The sequence below is a fragment of the Gymnogyps californianus genome, chromosome 1 (assembly GCF_018139145.2).
Source record: "Gymnogyps californianus isolate 813 chromosome 1, ASM1813914v2, whole genome shotgun sequence".
In the NCBI taxonomy this organism is placed as follows: Eukaryota; Metazoa; Chordata; class Aves; order Accipitriformes; family Cathartidae; genus Gymnogyps; species Gymnogyps californianus.
The window spans coordinates 157,722,214-157,737,996 of NC_059471.1; the positions used below are offsets into that span (position 1 = coordinate 157,722,214).

At 37.4% G+C, this 15,783-nt stretch overlaps 2 protein-coding genes across 3 annotated transcripts in view; one reads left to right on the top strand and one right to left on the bottom strand.

Annotated features, from left to right (window-relative positions):
* The window catches only part of WASHC4 (WASH complex subunit 4), a 41,729-nt gene extending 28,924 nt beyond the window's left edge, over nucleotides 1-12,805 (top strand). The window contains exons 23-34 of one of the 2 annotated variants that reach the window (XM_050908452.1): nucleotides 213-287; nucleotides 1,106-1,210; nucleotides 2,780-2,914; nucleotides 3,671-3,779; nucleotides 4,499-4,565; nucleotides 5,283-5,369; nucleotides 5,905-6,052; nucleotides 7,403-7,499; nucleotides 7,989-8,185; nucleotides 9,212-9,311; nucleotides 10,739-10,814; nucleotides 11,503-12,805. In XM_050908452.1, the coding sequence (XP_050764409.1) occupies nucleotides 213-287; nucleotides 1,106-1,210; nucleotides 2,780-2,914; nucleotides 3,671-3,779; nucleotides 4,499-4,565; nucleotides 5,283-5,369; nucleotides 5,905-6,052; nucleotides 7,403-7,499; nucleotides 7,989-8,185; nucleotides 9,212-9,311; nucleotides 10,739-10,806 (1,188 nt within the window). In that variant the 3' untranslated portion in view covers nucleotides 10,807-10,814; nucleotides 11,503-12,805. The remainder of the gene's footprint in view (nucleotides 1-212; nucleotides 288-1,105; nucleotides 1,211-2,779; nucleotides 2,915-3,670; nucleotides 3,780-4,498; nucleotides 4,566-5,282; nucleotides 5,370-5,904; nucleotides 6,053-7,402; nucleotides 7,500-7,988; nucleotides 8,186-9,211; nucleotides 9,312-10,738; nucleotides 10,815-11,502) is intronic. The other variant, XM_050908443.1, reaches the window with a different exon arrangement.
* A 1,636-nt stretch (nucleotides 12,806-14,441) lies between these two features.
* APPL2 (adaptor protein, phosphotyrosine interacting with PH domain and leucine zipper 2) overlaps nucleotides 14,442-15,783 on the bottom strand; it is a 40,046-nt gene continuing 38,704 nt past the window's right edge. The window contains exon 21 of the mRNA XM_050893653.1: nucleotides 14,442-15,710. Coding sequence (XP_050749610.1) covers nucleotides 15,582-15,710 — 129 coding nt within the window. The 3' untranslated portion in view covers nucleotides 14,442-15,581. The remainder of the gene's footprint in view (nucleotides 15,711-15,783) is intronic.

A 15,783-nucleotide genomic window follows, 5' to 3' on the forward strand; every position in this document is an offset into this window, starting at 1 on the left:
GAGCTGAGCTTCTTTTTTCTCTTCTAAGCATTATCTTAGACACTGAACAAAAATTGTTAAGAGATTCTTCATTTTGCAAAGGAAAAACATTGCTTTCTGAAATGCTTTCAAGTAACTACAGAAATAGTATGTGCACACCTTAGTGGTTAGGCATGTCAGTAGTTCTTGAGAATTTTTATCATAATAATTCTCAATAGATAATATTGTTTCAGGGTCTGGATGTTTTGGAAATCATGAGAAATATTCATGTTTTTGTGTCCCGCTACCTCTACAATCTGAATAATCAGGTAAGGTACATACCATACTTTTTCTTGGATTTGGCTCTGATTTGAAGAGATTGAGAAATACAGAGTAGTATACATGTAAGAAAAACCCAAGCTGAACATACATAATAACAAGCTGTAAAATAGCTATTGCTGCTCTAGAAAAACATCTTTGGGGATGCTGTAGATAGGTCTTGGAGAATGTTCTCTAAGTATATTTTGAGTATGGTGTGCCAGTAGGATCACTCCATGTCAAATATTCCAGTGAAGCTAGGAGAAGGCAGCAAGGATAATTGGCTGCTATATAAGGACATACTAAGGACGTGATTTTTCAGCTTAAAAAGGCTATCTGAAAATGGATTATTAGAGAGATGAAGCAGTGAATGACATGGAGAACATGTACAAGGAACAACCCTTTGTGGTTTCTCACAATGTGAGAACAAGGAGCCCGCTACAAAAATGAGCGGCTTCCTTAAAGGAAGTACTTTTTCTCATAGCACATAATTCAGTAGTGGAACTCATTGCCATGGTATATAGTGGGGCCAAAAGTACAAACAGGGGCCAAAAGAGTTTAGAGCAATTAATGTAGGATATAGTCTCAATAAATAATGAGAGTTTGGGTGCAACATGTGCCTTGGAATTGTTGAATCACTGCTTTGCAGAAATCGGAAGAACCTACCAGATAAACTTTATTGTATGCAGGCTGTATTTTCTTGGTTCTTTCCCTAATCACCAGTTATTAGCTGCTCTCAGAAATAGGATGTGGGCTACCTAGACTGATAATTCATCACAGAATCAGTTTTGGGTAAATAACCTTTTTTTTCCCCCTCCCTGCCTGCCAGATCTTCATTGAAAGAACAAGTAATAACAAACACTTGAACACTATCAATATCCGACACATTGCTAATTCAATTCGAACTCATGGAACAGGAATAATGAACACAACAGTGAGTATCTTTTGCGCTGTTGTTGGATTTTTTTTAATAGTGCACAAAAGCCTCCAAACTGTTGCATCTCCTAATGATTTATTTGGTTGTGCAGTTTTAATAATGCAATAATAATGTTCTGTGTGTATCAATAAAACAAATCAGTTCTTGGACGACACAAATCAATATCACAATCTCTTGGGAGTTATGCCACTTCCAGTTGTTTCATAAAAGTTAATGAAGAGATCTAAAAACACATCAAAGAAGATATAGGTGTTCTGGTGGGACTCTGAATTTCAGTAAAGATAAATAATACTTATCGAACTAGCATAGTAAAATATTTTGATTTCTAAGCTGCCTGCATAAATGAGCATGCTCTAAGTTTCTCCTTATTGATACTTAGTAGATGGGTACTTTTGCTGCAGTTAAAGCAAATCTTGAAGAAATGCAATGTTAATTTTTTAAGTTCCTCTTGTAATCGTTAAGCTTAAGAAACATCAGCTTTTCAATTTGTGAAATAAAAGCTACAGATCTCTGATCATTTATTGGAAGACTGCAACTTCTTACTGCAATGCTTTTAATGATGTCTGTAGTGTAGGTGGTCATTTTAACCAGCCAAAGGCATTTACCTCTTTGCAAGGTAGATAAGGGCACTTCCTGTGGCATGCCTACTGCAGCAGGAATTTATCATTGTGGTTCTCAAGTTTGGAGACAGTGCCAAAGGTATTTTCAGGTTGGTGCTTTCCAATCTGCTGCTCAGCTTCTTTCTACCTCTCTGCTGTTTTCTTTTTCCCATTCTTCTGGCCCTATCAAAAAAACCCCAAAACTAAAACAAACTTGCTGAAAGATTGAACCCCCTCTCAAGTCATTACTTTAAAAGTGGAACTGATTAGAAAAATAAGGTTTTCATGATTTCTTACACTATTGGAAATAACTTCCCTTGCACTATTCTTCTGAGAGTGGGGACTTCAGTTACTCAAAAAAAATGCTGTTACTCACATTATTTCTTGGGGATGTAGATTTATTCACTTCTGATTGTGAGTAAAGTTGTTTATGCAGACATGAGAAGTAATTGAGATGTGTAGGGTGGAAGTGTGCTTCTGCCTTATGGGAAAGTGTTTTAGAAAACTTTGAGGAAGTGAAAAGGTGTGTCAGGAGGTTATGCAGATACCACAACTTGATGGAGGAAGTTGAGCTTGTGTGCCCTTTTCAACTTGAAGTGTTTGTGTTGCTTCAAAAGGACAGTTACAGGATATTCCAGACATAAACTAATGGCTGTGTAGGGCAGGTCATCGAACTGAAATAGATAACTTGTCCCTTGGTCCTTCTGCCCTTCCTGGAGGGGAGAGTAGGCCTTCCAGGAGAAGGCTTCTCTCTCTCTCTCTCTCTCTCTCTTTCACTCTTTTTTTTTTTTTTTTTTTTTTTTAAAAACAGTGAAATGAAAAAGATAAGTTGAGAATAACATATTTAAGTAAATTGAGTAGAAGGTTCCATATAACTACAAGTTACTGAGGAATCTACTGAAAATGGGTTGCTAGATATGCTTGTTACTTTGCTAACTTTCTTGATCTGACTTTTTTTTTCTTCTAGGTAAACTTCACTTACCAATTTTTGAGGAAAAAGTTTTATATTTTTAGCCAGTTCATGTATGATGAACATATAAAATCCAGACTTATCAAAGACATCAGATTCTTCAGGGAAGTCAAGGATCAAAATGATCACAAGGTATAGTAATTTTTGAAGGATTGAGAGTAGCTTGGCTAAAAGAAGTGCTGCTTTCATGTGACTGAGGGTACACCAAACTGTAATGTTCCTATTATTTAAATGTGTTTCTCCAGACAAAGTGACAGCTTTTGTCCTAGCAAATGCAGTGTTACAAGTGTCTGTGTTCAGGATGGCTTTGTTTCATTCTGGCTCCTCTGTAAATATGAGGTTGGCTAAAATCATTCTCTTGGTGACCTGAAAACGATGATTTGATGGAGTCATAGTCTATTGGAGATTCTAAACTTCTGGTCCAAATCATGCTTAACAGTTGTTGTCAGTTTTGAATAATAAGATTATTCAAATTGAATCCAAAATGGTGTGAACATGTAGCACTTATTCCAGTATGTCAAGATTTGGGGACTAAGGTCTCATTTTTCCATGCTGGAAAATTGATTTCTCAAAAATGTGAGAGACAATGTATTTAGTAAAATAGACTGTCAGCTTCTTTGTATGTCAAATGCTTATTTCTTTTAGGAATACTTTCTCATTCACAGTAACACTTCTATTTCACTTCTCAGCTTGCCGAAGTGGCTTAGCCAAATGACTTTTGTGAACTAATATAGACAGGCAGGTGTATAATTTAATTAAAAAAAGAAATGAAGCTGTACATGTGAAGTAGGAATACATTGCAAGTAGAATTGTATTGACATGATGAAAAAAAGTTTTTTTTAAGGATAGGTAATTATTCTTACAAATTGTTCTAAAATATTTTTCTAGTATCCCTTTGAAAGAGCAGATAAATTCAACCGCGGCATCAGAAAACTTGGAATAACCCCGGATGGGCAGAGCTATCTTGACCAGTTCAGGCAACTCATAAGTCAAATTGGTATGAAATGCTATCTAAGACAATGTTATAAATGTTATTAATGGAAGAGATCTTCATCGTCTAGTAACTGAACTTTTAGCTCAGACTAAAACTAGATTTAACTCCAGTCAGATGGAAAGTACTTCACTTGTACCCCATGTGAAATAAATACTCCTATCTAATTACACAGAAATGGCCCTTGCATGTCTTAATCTAAAATATAGCTGCAGCTTGCACAGATGCCTGTTCCCTTTCAAGTTCCTCTTTTCTTTATGTTATGGAACTGACTTTTATCCAGATTGAGTGTATTTCCCAGTAAAAAAATAGTACTCTTAAGTTCATGTATTTCAGAAAATGGCCATATATCCAGCTGAAGTAACTTTGGGTGATGCATGACATTACAATGGTGTTTCAGCCATTGATGGTGTAGATGTGCAGGACTGATCTGAACTTGCAAGTGTTTAGCGTGCCCAGTGGAAAGAGTTTGTACTATTTGGCCCTTATGCTACAATGAAAGTGAACACAACCTTGCTAGATGATGCATTTGTGTTTTATTTCTCTACATAGACTTTTGATACTGGGGCTCAGTGTAACTTTTTTAACTTGGCTTTCAGAACAATTTCTTTGCCAGAACTATATGGCAACTTTAATTTACATTTTAGAGCTTATAAGAGTTACGAAGAGTGTGTGTGTATTTAAGTAATTATAAATTACTTCCTTGTTTTTTCTTGTTTTTAAAGGCAACGCTATGGGTTATGTACGAATGATAAGATCTGGTGGACTTCACTGCTGTAGTAGTGCAATTAGGTACTTCCACAAATATTTCATTTTTCTGTTTGCTCCTTCTCATTCCCTTGCTCCCTATTCATGCTGATATTCCCTAGGTTCTTACCCCTCCCCCGTAACTTTTGAAAATGTCTGGTTTTCATGACTTCATTGGAGTGGAATTATCAAAGACAGTGCTGGAATTCAGAACTGTACAATCATTCCATAAACCACTAAAAATCAAACAAATTCTATGGAAGAACGCTGCAAAAGAGTTAATAGAATGTACATGTAAGTCATTAGTCCTTAATTAAGTCAGTAATTCCTGATGTTAATCACTTTGAGGGTGCATTAAGGAAAAAGAGTACAAGCCTTGAGGAACTTGGAAAAAACATGTCTGTGATACTTCTTTCTGTACAGATGATTGTCTGTGTTTATGTAAGGTCATTAAAACATTGTGAGTTTTACATACAAAGAAATAGTTGGTTTTCTTGCAAGTAGTCAACTTACAGTTATCAAGGGCAGCAAGTGCTAGAGAGAGGAGATGGTAGCCTGGTAAAAGCAGAAGTACAAATAATGTTGTGTGTGTTTAGAAGTGAAGTTAATAGTGCCTGGATGAGAATGGTATGGCAGATATGAAATAACTTCAAGTAAGTAGTTTGAGCACAGAAGACTAAATGAACTAAATTATATATTATGGTAGATACTTCAGTGAACATAGACAGTTGAGCATAATCCTAACAGACAGTAAGTTTTCAGGTTTGTTCCTGATCTGGAAGATATCGTTAACTTTGAAGAGCTGGTGAAAGAAGAAGGACTCTCAGAAGAAACACAAAAAGCAGCAAGGTACCCTAACATCGTGCTTTTGAGGTCTGGGGCAAGGGATGGGATGAGAGAATTGTAATTTTAAAGTCATAAATACAGCTATTAGTTGCATTTTGTGTGTGTGTGTTAAAAGTTCAACTGACTTAATACAAAAATATTTGCTGCTTTTTAAAGCAGAGAAAGTAGAAGCAGTTGTTTTAAAAATGTGAAGTGGCATTTGTACTAATAGACTGTTAGAACCTGGTGTCTTAAGAAAATCCTTGTGGTTTAAGGGCTAACAAGCTTTCCTCACCACGTGTCTGACATCTACTTTTAGAATGTTCAGGGCCTTAGAAAAAAAAGATGCAAGTATTCTACTCATAGATTTTTTGAGCAAATAAATCAATCAACATGGTTCAAGGTAGTTGTAGAGGTAGGGTGTAATCTTGGACACTGTGATCCAAATACTGGATTGTGGGTGTAGCCAAAGGGTGAAGAGAGGGTTGTTACCCCAAGGGGTGAGTAAGCAAAGAAAGTTCTAGCACAAACCAGGTAACGCACTGCTTATCCTTTGCAGGCAGTTGGACTCTGTCCTCAGTGACCTCACGCGTAACTTTGCAGAAGGAACGGAGTACTTCAAAATGCTTGTGGATGTATTTGCTCCTGAATTCCGCAGTCCAAAGAATATGCATTTGCGGAACTTCTATATAATTGTTCCCCCGCTGGTTAGTATTTGCATTGTGTGTACCAGTACTTATTTTAAAAAAAAGTATCAGATCAGGTTTGTGTTTAAATATTTTGTATTAGGCTGTTGACATAGTCTACTAGCATATTCTACTTTCTTCCCTGATTATGAGTGGGATTGTTTTGAGCATGGCTTTGTTGATAGTTTTTTAATGATAAGCCATGTTCTTCTTTATTTACATCAATTAATGTACTAGCACTCAAAAGGTAACTTTAAAAACTTAGTCTCCTGTTTGAATCAAATTTGGAGAAGCCAAGATGAAAAAGGAGGAATTGGAACAGCAAGGATGAAGGGAGTTTAAACCCATGTTCTTCAGCTCTCTCGTGTGTGCTTTTTCTGCATCACATTAGGTATCTTTAGGCTCTTTTAATGTCATGTTCTAATGCAGTAAAATTGGGGCCCTCTCTATTGCAATTGGACCTGCTTTTGTGAGTAAGCTTTGTTTAGAAAGTGTCCAGCTGAATTGAGGTGATGCACACTTGAGTGCAGCATTCTGGGCGTTTGGAAGTAGTTCAGTTTGCAGGCCTAAATGATCTGAACATTCATGTGTAACATCCCATTTTAGAAACTAATTTTGGAATGTCGATGAGCTGTAAACTTAAGACTGTGAGAGGACAGGTATGTCATGGTGATAGAAGTGAGGGAAAGTAAAGGCTTATGACAAATACTTTTTGGTCTTTTTCCTTCCCATTTGTGGATTTTTTCTGATAAATATAGTTTCAGGAATATACCGTCCATTTTAGTCTTAAAAAGGCATTTCAGTGTAGTTAAATTTTAAACTGTCATAGGTTTTCAAGCAGTTGTTAATGTACACACATTTCCATGTCTCAAGAGTAGTTATTGTATACACATACTCATTGCTCAGTATTACTAACTGGATCTATTGTTCAACATCATTGTAAATGGAAGACTGTTGAAATGTTTTTACTGTTTTCTAAATAGAGTGAAATAACATACTGTAGCTTTAAAACACAGTATCTTTAAGCTTTCCAGGAACCTGGGCTATTTTAATTATCCTTTACTTGTTTACATGTTTACCTCTAGTAATCACCAAGAGAATGCGAAGTAATAGTCTGACAAGAACAGCAAAGATGAACCTTTGGTTTTTTACTTATGCATATGCAAATGTTTTCCAAAGCTTAACTTACTTTCTTCCCAAAAAATCCATAAAAAGGACAAGTTTTCGTACAAAAATGCCTAATGATGTGAGACACAATTAGCATAGTTTTGGGCATGGAACTGTATTTGTAGGTAACAGCACGTATGTGAATACATTTTAAAATCTGTGAGTGTCTCTTGATGATTCCAAGACAGGTTTTCACTCTTTCAGACCCTCAATTTTGTAGAGCATTCAATCAGTTGCAAGGAGAAATTGAATAAGAAGAACAAAAGTGGAGCAGCTTTCACTGACGATGGGTTTGCCATGGGTAAGTTTTTCAGCACACTGACTAGCCTTTGGGTAAGCCAACATAATGGATATTTGCAAGAAGAGTTTTGTTTATATTTTGTGTGTTCCCATAATTAAAAATTTCCATAATTTAAATTTGGGTTGTCTTGGCTTCAGCACAATGGCTTTGAGGGCTATTGTTGTGTTCAGAGTCTCCTAAGCATGGAATAGCTGAGTATGGGAGCAGACAGTTTTGTTGTATGTCGGTGCTCCCCAATTTCTTTAAAAGCTTGCAGATCTCAGCAGATGAGAAGGTATGCAAGTCTTTGCATAAGTTGTGAGGTTTTAAAAAATTGAAGCTTGTTCTTTGTTATGATTTTTTTTCCTGTTAGATTTAATTGTAAATTAATTGCAATTTAAATGTAATTTGTGTGGGAATTATCAACTTAGGCTGATCCGTTAAAGATATTGACAAAACATTTTACAAATTGCATGTTGACTTTGGTACGTGGTTTGTTAATGACTATAGGTGTGGCTTACATTCTGAAGCTTTTGGATCAGTACCAGGAGTTTGATTCTCTGCACTGGTTCCAGTCTGTTAGAGAGAAGTACGTGAAGGAAATAAGAGCAGTAGCTAAGCAACAGAATGTGCAGTCCACTAATCAAGATGAAAAACTACTACAAACTATGAACCTTACCCACAAGCGACTGGAAGTTTGTTTACAGGTATAGCAAGGGTCTAGTTATCTGTTCTGTATTGAGTTCTGCACTTACCCATCACAATTCAGGTATCTCTTTTCTGACGGAGCTTTTCAAGAGCAAAAAACATAGAGCATTGTCTACAGCAGCAATGCAAAAAGAGTATAAAGACTTGAGGTGTGTGATCTGAAGGGGGTGTCATAAGTGTTTGTGGTATTTGAGTGAGGCAGGAACTTGACCTGGTTGATTGGAATTCTTTGTCCCATGAAGTTTGAAATCTAATGCAACTAAAACCTAAATGCTTAAATAGAAGAGAATAAATTTTTCATTAAATTTCTTCCAACAAAAATTTTACATAACACTGTGAACCCTCAGAGTTGCTTGGGTGTTAATTCTGAGCTGCTAAGTTGAATGATGCACCAGCTGTCAAATAGAGGAAAGATGCATTTGAATTTTGAAGCATAGGAGTTCAGGTTTCATCGGTGGTGTAAATGCTTTCTCTCTTTCTCTCTCCCCTCTTGATTTGAGGAGGCTATGGGACAAATGTGTATTTGGCTTTTTATAAATAGCTCATGATTACATTCTGTAAAAGCACATCTGTTGTTGAAATAGATAAAGCCCTGTCTGTCCTTATGACTCCCACGAGTGTGCACTGTGTTTGGTCCTCTGTGGTTAAAAACCCCAGACTTGTTCAGAAACTGATCAAGCTTGTGGTCATTTTAAATTATTGGCTTGCATGATTTTCCATGGGCAAGTTGCTCCAAATCCTCACTGATGCTACAAACCTCATTTTCAGCCTCAGTAGATTAGTGACAGATTTATTGCACTGATGCTGCTTTGCTTAAATTACCCTTTAAAGTTTTTGGCTGACATTTGCTTTGTAAAATGCATGTGAACAAGGTATGAATGGAGGAAGATTTTTCAAAAGCATTTAAGTGATTTAGATATTGAAATTTAGTTACCTTAGATGCTTCTGAAAAATCCCATTTATACCTGTCTACAAATTCATTCGTGTGATACACTGACACTCCTCTTCTGAATATTTTCCCTTAGGAATTTGAACTCCTGTATTTCTCACTAAGTAGTGCAAGAATTTTTTTCAGAGCAGACAAAACTGCAGCAGAAGAAAACCAGGAAAAGAAAGAAAAAGAAGGTGAGTGAATGCTATACGTAGAACATTTTGGCTCATGAGAGAGTGTGCCTTAGTAGAGAAGGTGCTTTTTTTCTTTTTTTCCATAGCTGCTTTCTTGCTAGTGGGTTGATTCAGTATTCCAGAAAGAGTTTTATGGGGTCAAGGGTGATCGAGGAGTCAAGAACAGCTCAGAGGCCTTTGGAATGCATGAAATTCAAGCTTAGCTTCTGGGGTGGGGGGGAAACCAAAAAAACCAACCAACCAAAAAAATCTGGGACAGGGAGAATTGCATACTTGCAGTAATACTAAATTCAGTAACTTCAGCATCATACTTAGCCTCTCAATTTCCGATTTTGACAATGACAGCCTTTTCTGCACAACCTTAGCTGGTGTGAAATAAACTGGTGTTTTTCACCGGTTGCTTACCAGCTGTTTTTCAACTCATGTAGGCAGATGATGCAGATACTATACCTGACTTTCAGATGTTTATGATACGTTTTGGTCTACCATTGAATTATATTCAAAGGGTAAGATCTTAATTTGTGGTATGGTCTCTTGACTAGGTAACACAGGTATTTTGTGTTTTATATTCATGCTTATATATTCTCCCTCATGAATTCTGGAAGATTCTCTTGGGTATGGGAAAATTGTTTTCAAAGAAATGAGAATGCTCCCGAGGATTAAGATACAGAAGTGCAGTTCAGTCACTCAGTTAGAAACTCAGGTAGCAGTATATTAAAAATGAAATTGGTAAATAATTTTCCACTGTCGTTCTGACAAAGGCACAAGTGACCTGTGAGATTAGTCACTGGAGCCAAAGATCAATTCTTCTGCACTAGGAAAACAGTTCATAAAGAAAAAAGTCTTTTAGGATGAATTTATATTTGATCATATTCAGTGAAGTTGCTCAAGTAATTGTTCAACTCAAAAAACCCCCCAAAACCCCAAACCAAAACAAACAAAAAAACCCCTACAAGCATTGTGGTAAGAATAGACGTATTACCCTGGCTTCTTTAGGAGAGCATTCTGTAGAACATCAGTTAATTATATTTTAGGTTAAGTATTCTCTATTGTGATACATGTTCAGTTCCCTGAAAAATGTGTTTTGTGGTGAGAAAACCTTGAAACGCATACCAGGGTGAAAAGTTTTGAACATGGTAGTATCTTTGCCTTCTACTGTAATATTTGGACTTGGACTCTGCAAAATGTGTGAGCATGTATATGTAATCTTTACACAAGTTCTACTGATAGAAGAAACCTTTCACCCCAAATACAGATTTCTTCATAGGGCCAGGACCCTTTGTGCTGCAAGGTCAGTTTGCATATGCCGACCATGGTATACTGTATCAAGTGTGTTACGACATCAGCATAATATATACACTAAGACTTTGTTTTTACTGCCTTGAATAAAATGTTAAATATGAAACATGTCTTTTTTATTTTTGTAGAGGAATCTGTTAAAGGAAGCAACGGAGATCTTTCCAACTCTACGCCTGCAGATCCTGTTGTGAAATGATATGGCTGGTATGGGTGATGATTACTTACTCAAATAATTCATGTTCTTGTCGTTACCAGTAACGCTCTGTAGGGGTAAAAGCTCTAGATATGATTTACTTGCTCTGTTAAACCCAAGAGAAAATGTACAGTAGTATGCTAGCATCCAGTGAGGCTAGGTCTGTGTTTGTCTATATTTCCTGTAGAAACTCCTATTTTTCAGGAGTTTGCATTATTTACAGCACTTTCTTTAGATTGAAAATCATTATATAAAATGTTGACCTTGGAGGTAGTTATTTTAAAGTACAGATGTGGAGATAAAAGAAAATCTTGCTAATTTTCAGATGCATTCTTGCATCTCTAACATAGCATTTAAAAAAAAAAAAAGACTCATAGGCCGTTGGTCTAATATTTGAACTGGTGCATCTCTTCAATCAGGAAAAAAAATTGAATCAAGATATTGTGCGTATGTTGTCCAAAAAAATAATTCAGATGTGTTTTTCTGCAGTCCTGTTGTATTTAATGCAGTCACAGATTACACTGGAGGTTTAACAGTGTATGTTGTGAATGTATGTTAAAGCTCTTACACAAAACGGAAATCCTTATTAATGTTTTATTCCACAAACCCTTATTATTACTATAGATAGTATTTGCACTGTGGGAACTTAGGATCCTGTCAGGCATTTATTTTCCCCTGCTGTTTTTTCCCCCCTATCAGAGAATGGGAAAACCAGAGAAGTTAACGTAATAAATTACTTCTCATTTCATACCGAAGGTCTGATTTGCATCTACAGAAGTAAGGAAATCCAGAGCCAAGACAGAACCACAATCAGCTCTTCCTTTTATGACCAGACACTGTGTGATGGGTGTCTGTAAATATTAAGTGATCTTACACTTCATGAATACGTTGTGCCTAATTGCAAGTTTCAGCCTCAATTCTGTATTTCCTAGCCTTTGTAGGTCTGTTGTACCGTCTGTGTTGTTCATACAGTCTTACATGCCTGATTATTAACAATAATTGCACTGCAGGCTTCAGAAGCTGCTGAACACTGTGAGAACCCTGTATAATTATGACATCTGTTAATGCCTGCAAGTAGAGGTTCTAGACTGTGCAAGAGTTACTCAGATTCCTAACTTAAGTAGCTAGACTTAGCTTAAAAGTAAACACCACTTTCATTGAAAGATATAGTTGTGTTTTTAATCTCCCAGAACATAGAACACTTCTAGGTCTTACTAACTAGAATAAACCACTCTAGTCAGTCCAACTGAGAATTACTTTTTGGGGGGTTTTTTTGGCACTCTCAGCTATATTTTTAGACCATACTTGCCAGCTGCTTTCATCTTTTCTAATTACAAAAAAGGTAATGTTTTCATGGTTCAAATTGTTCCACCCACCCACCCTTGGGTCACTGGTTACGACAATTCCTGATGTAATTCTGATTCGCCCTTTCCCGCCAGTCACTTCAACATTCAGAAAACTAGGATAAATGTTTTGTTGCAACTGGAAAGACCAGACTGATAGGAAAGTCCTTTCGTTGGTTCTGAAAACATGACACAGAAGCTTCATGGGCTGGTTTAAATCAGCTGGGCTCATTAAAGTTTTTATTTTTAATTCATTGTAACTGCAGAGACTGCCCTAAAGAATGCTGCATTACTTGTTTTATATTTTTGCTTTTTTATTTTGATACAGGTATTTTTTCATAACTTGTGTACACTTTCTTTTTTGACCAAATTGTGCCCGCACCGAACCCTCAGTAGCGCTGCTGAGATCAGCGTTCTTGCTGCTGCTGCTAATTTCCATACTATTGCAATTGCAGTGTACATATTTCCATATTCTTATCTCATCTGAAGTCACATAAGTTCTTGGGTTGGAGCGGCCAAGCACTACACTTCCTTCTTCCACAGCAACTGCAGAATCACGTATAGATGGTGTTTGTTTCCCCCAGGATGGACTTGCTAGGTAGCTATGTACAGTCAAGACATTACCTGTGCCCTAATAAAATCTGCACTTGCATTTTCCCTTCTCCTTTTTTTTTTTTTTTTTTTTTTGGAAAGACACTATCTCAGATAGGTAATACTTTGCAGTTGAACATAAATTGAACTCTGCATTTTCTTAATGTATGGTGGTTAGCAAATTCACGTGGTTCTGGTGATGGAAATTCTACAGGAAAGACATAAGCCTATTTTTATAGCACCCTGTTTAATCTGGGAGACCTGAATGTATACTATACGTGGCAAAAATATATACATACACACAAATATGTACAGTGATAATAGAGCTATTCTTGCTAATACAGGATTGTAGTTTGTATTTCCTTCTTCTTTTTGTCATGTAGCAGCATATACATGCAGAAAGCTTTTCTCATCTGAAATACAAGGTGGGTCCTGGATTTGGATGTCACGCACCCCTCTGTGTCAGTGAGAGTCGCATTAAATCCACCCCCCCACCCTCCCCGGATCTGGAAGAGGTGCAAAATTCTTGCTGTGGTGCTACTACTGTTTTCATTGCTTTTGCCCTCCTGTTCCAATTATAGGAACAAAATGGACCCTAACTGGTTGTCTGGAGATGAGACAATGGAGCTAGAACAAAAAATCCCCCAAACTAAATCGAACGTGCTCACTCAGAATTCCCAGAGGTGATAAAAGGAAAGTGATGATGATGAGTTTCCTGCAGGGCCATAAAACAGATCTCTAGGGTTTTTTTCCTTCAAGACAGGGGCAGAACAGGCTGAAGGCCAGTCTCCCTCCCTGAGAAGGCAGCTGCCACCCCTGCCCTTGTGTGTTCAGTCTTGTGACAAGGCTGTTGCACGTAGAAGTGGTAGCAGCTGCTCTTCCAGAGGTCTGGCAGCCTGCTTCTGATATGGTGCTGTGCCCTTTTATGCCAGAAGCCACGGAGCTGCCTTGCCCTTCCTCCTTGCAGCATCGTGGTTGGGGGAGCAGAGCACAGCTGATGCCTCGCTCACTTCCAGCCCCAAGCTCAAAAGGCATTTGCATTGACTGAGGGTAAGTGATGGCCCCAGCAGCACCCGGCTGGTCTGTGCTTCACTGGGAAATGAACTGCTGGTGCTGAAGGGTAGATTCTGGAGGTCCTAATGTGGTCTGTAATCAGAAGTAAATTTGAGTTTTCATCTGACGTCCATCAGCAACAGGTGTTTTCAGCTTCTCAGGTACAAAGGACCAAATGTAACACTTACTTAATGTTTCCTAACTCATTGTACAAAATGGTATTTTGTTACCTCAGTCTCTTTGGTTTGTGAGTAGAGAACATTATGTACATAAAACTGTGTTAATAAATGCAATTTTGAGAACCTCATTCTTAGTGTCTTCAGTAACATCAGTTCAGCAGGTGTTAATTTTTTTAATAAGACAGCTTCAGCTTTTATTTATGAAGAAGTTTGTGTCAGTTACTAACAGTTTTCTTCCATGGTTCTTTTAAACATTCAACAACCAGCTAAATTAAATTTATTCCATGTCAAACATTTGCAAACTGGGATCTTTCAGATGCTGTAGCACAGATTCTGTTTACAGAAAATCTAGTTTCCTAGTAAGTGATTGAGTTAAATTAAGTTTGAGGAATTCTGGCCATTTGTTCCAGTTACCTTATCTTGATTAATACACACTATGCCACAGATTACACCCCCCCCCCCCCCCCCCCCCAATAACTACTGTTTCTTTATTTTTGTTTGTTCTTGCAAAGTACAGTTTCTCATGTTTTCAGGTTAAACTGGAGAGGAGAAAATCTAAACTTATAGCCAAATGTATCTAGTGCCTAATTTCAGGAAGGTACTATAAGACTAGTCAATACATTGTAGACTTACAATCTAGCATTTTATTGCTCAGTTTCTTAAAACCAAAGATTGCTGGTAGATAGACTCAGCTGTTGCATGTCACTGTAATGTTCAAAATACAAAGAGTTCTTATTATAAGAGTACTTATTTGTCCTACAATTATCATCTCTGGCAATTTAACTTTTAAGAAACCTAACCATAGAAAAACTGCACACAACTAACATGCCACATTCATTGACTACTTCTGATGTTTGCATGTCAGTGGTATTTAGAGTAATAAATCAAGGAGGTACATTATGTCAATTATTTAATTACAGAATGTGTGAGAGTGGTCCCCATGAAGGTAAGAGTAGGCACTTAGATTTGTTGTGTAAGCTTCTTCTAGATGCAATATAAAAATAGATTATATTAATAGGAAAAATTTAGTGTTTAACAAATTGTTTTGTAAATAGGCTAGCACAAAAGATAAATCTTGTTACACTTAAAACTAGACTAAAAGTAACTTCATCTGAAAATAAAGTAAATAGTGCATTTTTAACCTTCATTCAGATGCACATAATCATGCAAACTATGAAAACTGACTATGGTAGGAAATCGGAGGCCTGATATTTGTAAAAGGAGCTGACAGCTTGCACTAATTTCAGTGGAATTGTGGGCTGCTCGCCATGTAAATCTGAAGAAATGAGATTAACCCTTTGTGGCTGACAGCTGTGCTGTCCTAACTGCCAGCAGCAAGGGGCTAATGGAAACATTCCCGACGATTGTCAGCTTCCCAGACACACCTACACACTACGCGTTCACAAATGCAAGAAGCCTCAAAGGCCAAGTCCTGCTGTTGTTCCGTTGTAAATGCAGAGGAAACTCCACTGCAAAGATGCCGCGCTCTCTCGAGCAGGAAGACAGAAGCTGGCCTTGTGTGTGCGCAGATGACTGAAAACCAGAGATTCTTGCAAAACGACTCCCTGCTTTTCCTGCTCCCACACAGGCTGCAGGAAACGACAAGAGGGTTTTATGCTTCTGACTCCTCCCCTTCTTCATGTACGGTTCCATCCTCTTCCGACTGATCATTCAGAAGCACGAACTTTCCATCATTTGTTAATGGCATAGACTTCATTAGCTGAGCTAATGCTTCTGGGTCCTGAAGAAAAACAAAAGAGAGTTCAGCAGGCTCCAGCAATCTTTGAGCAGCACACTTTTCCCCGTACTTCTTG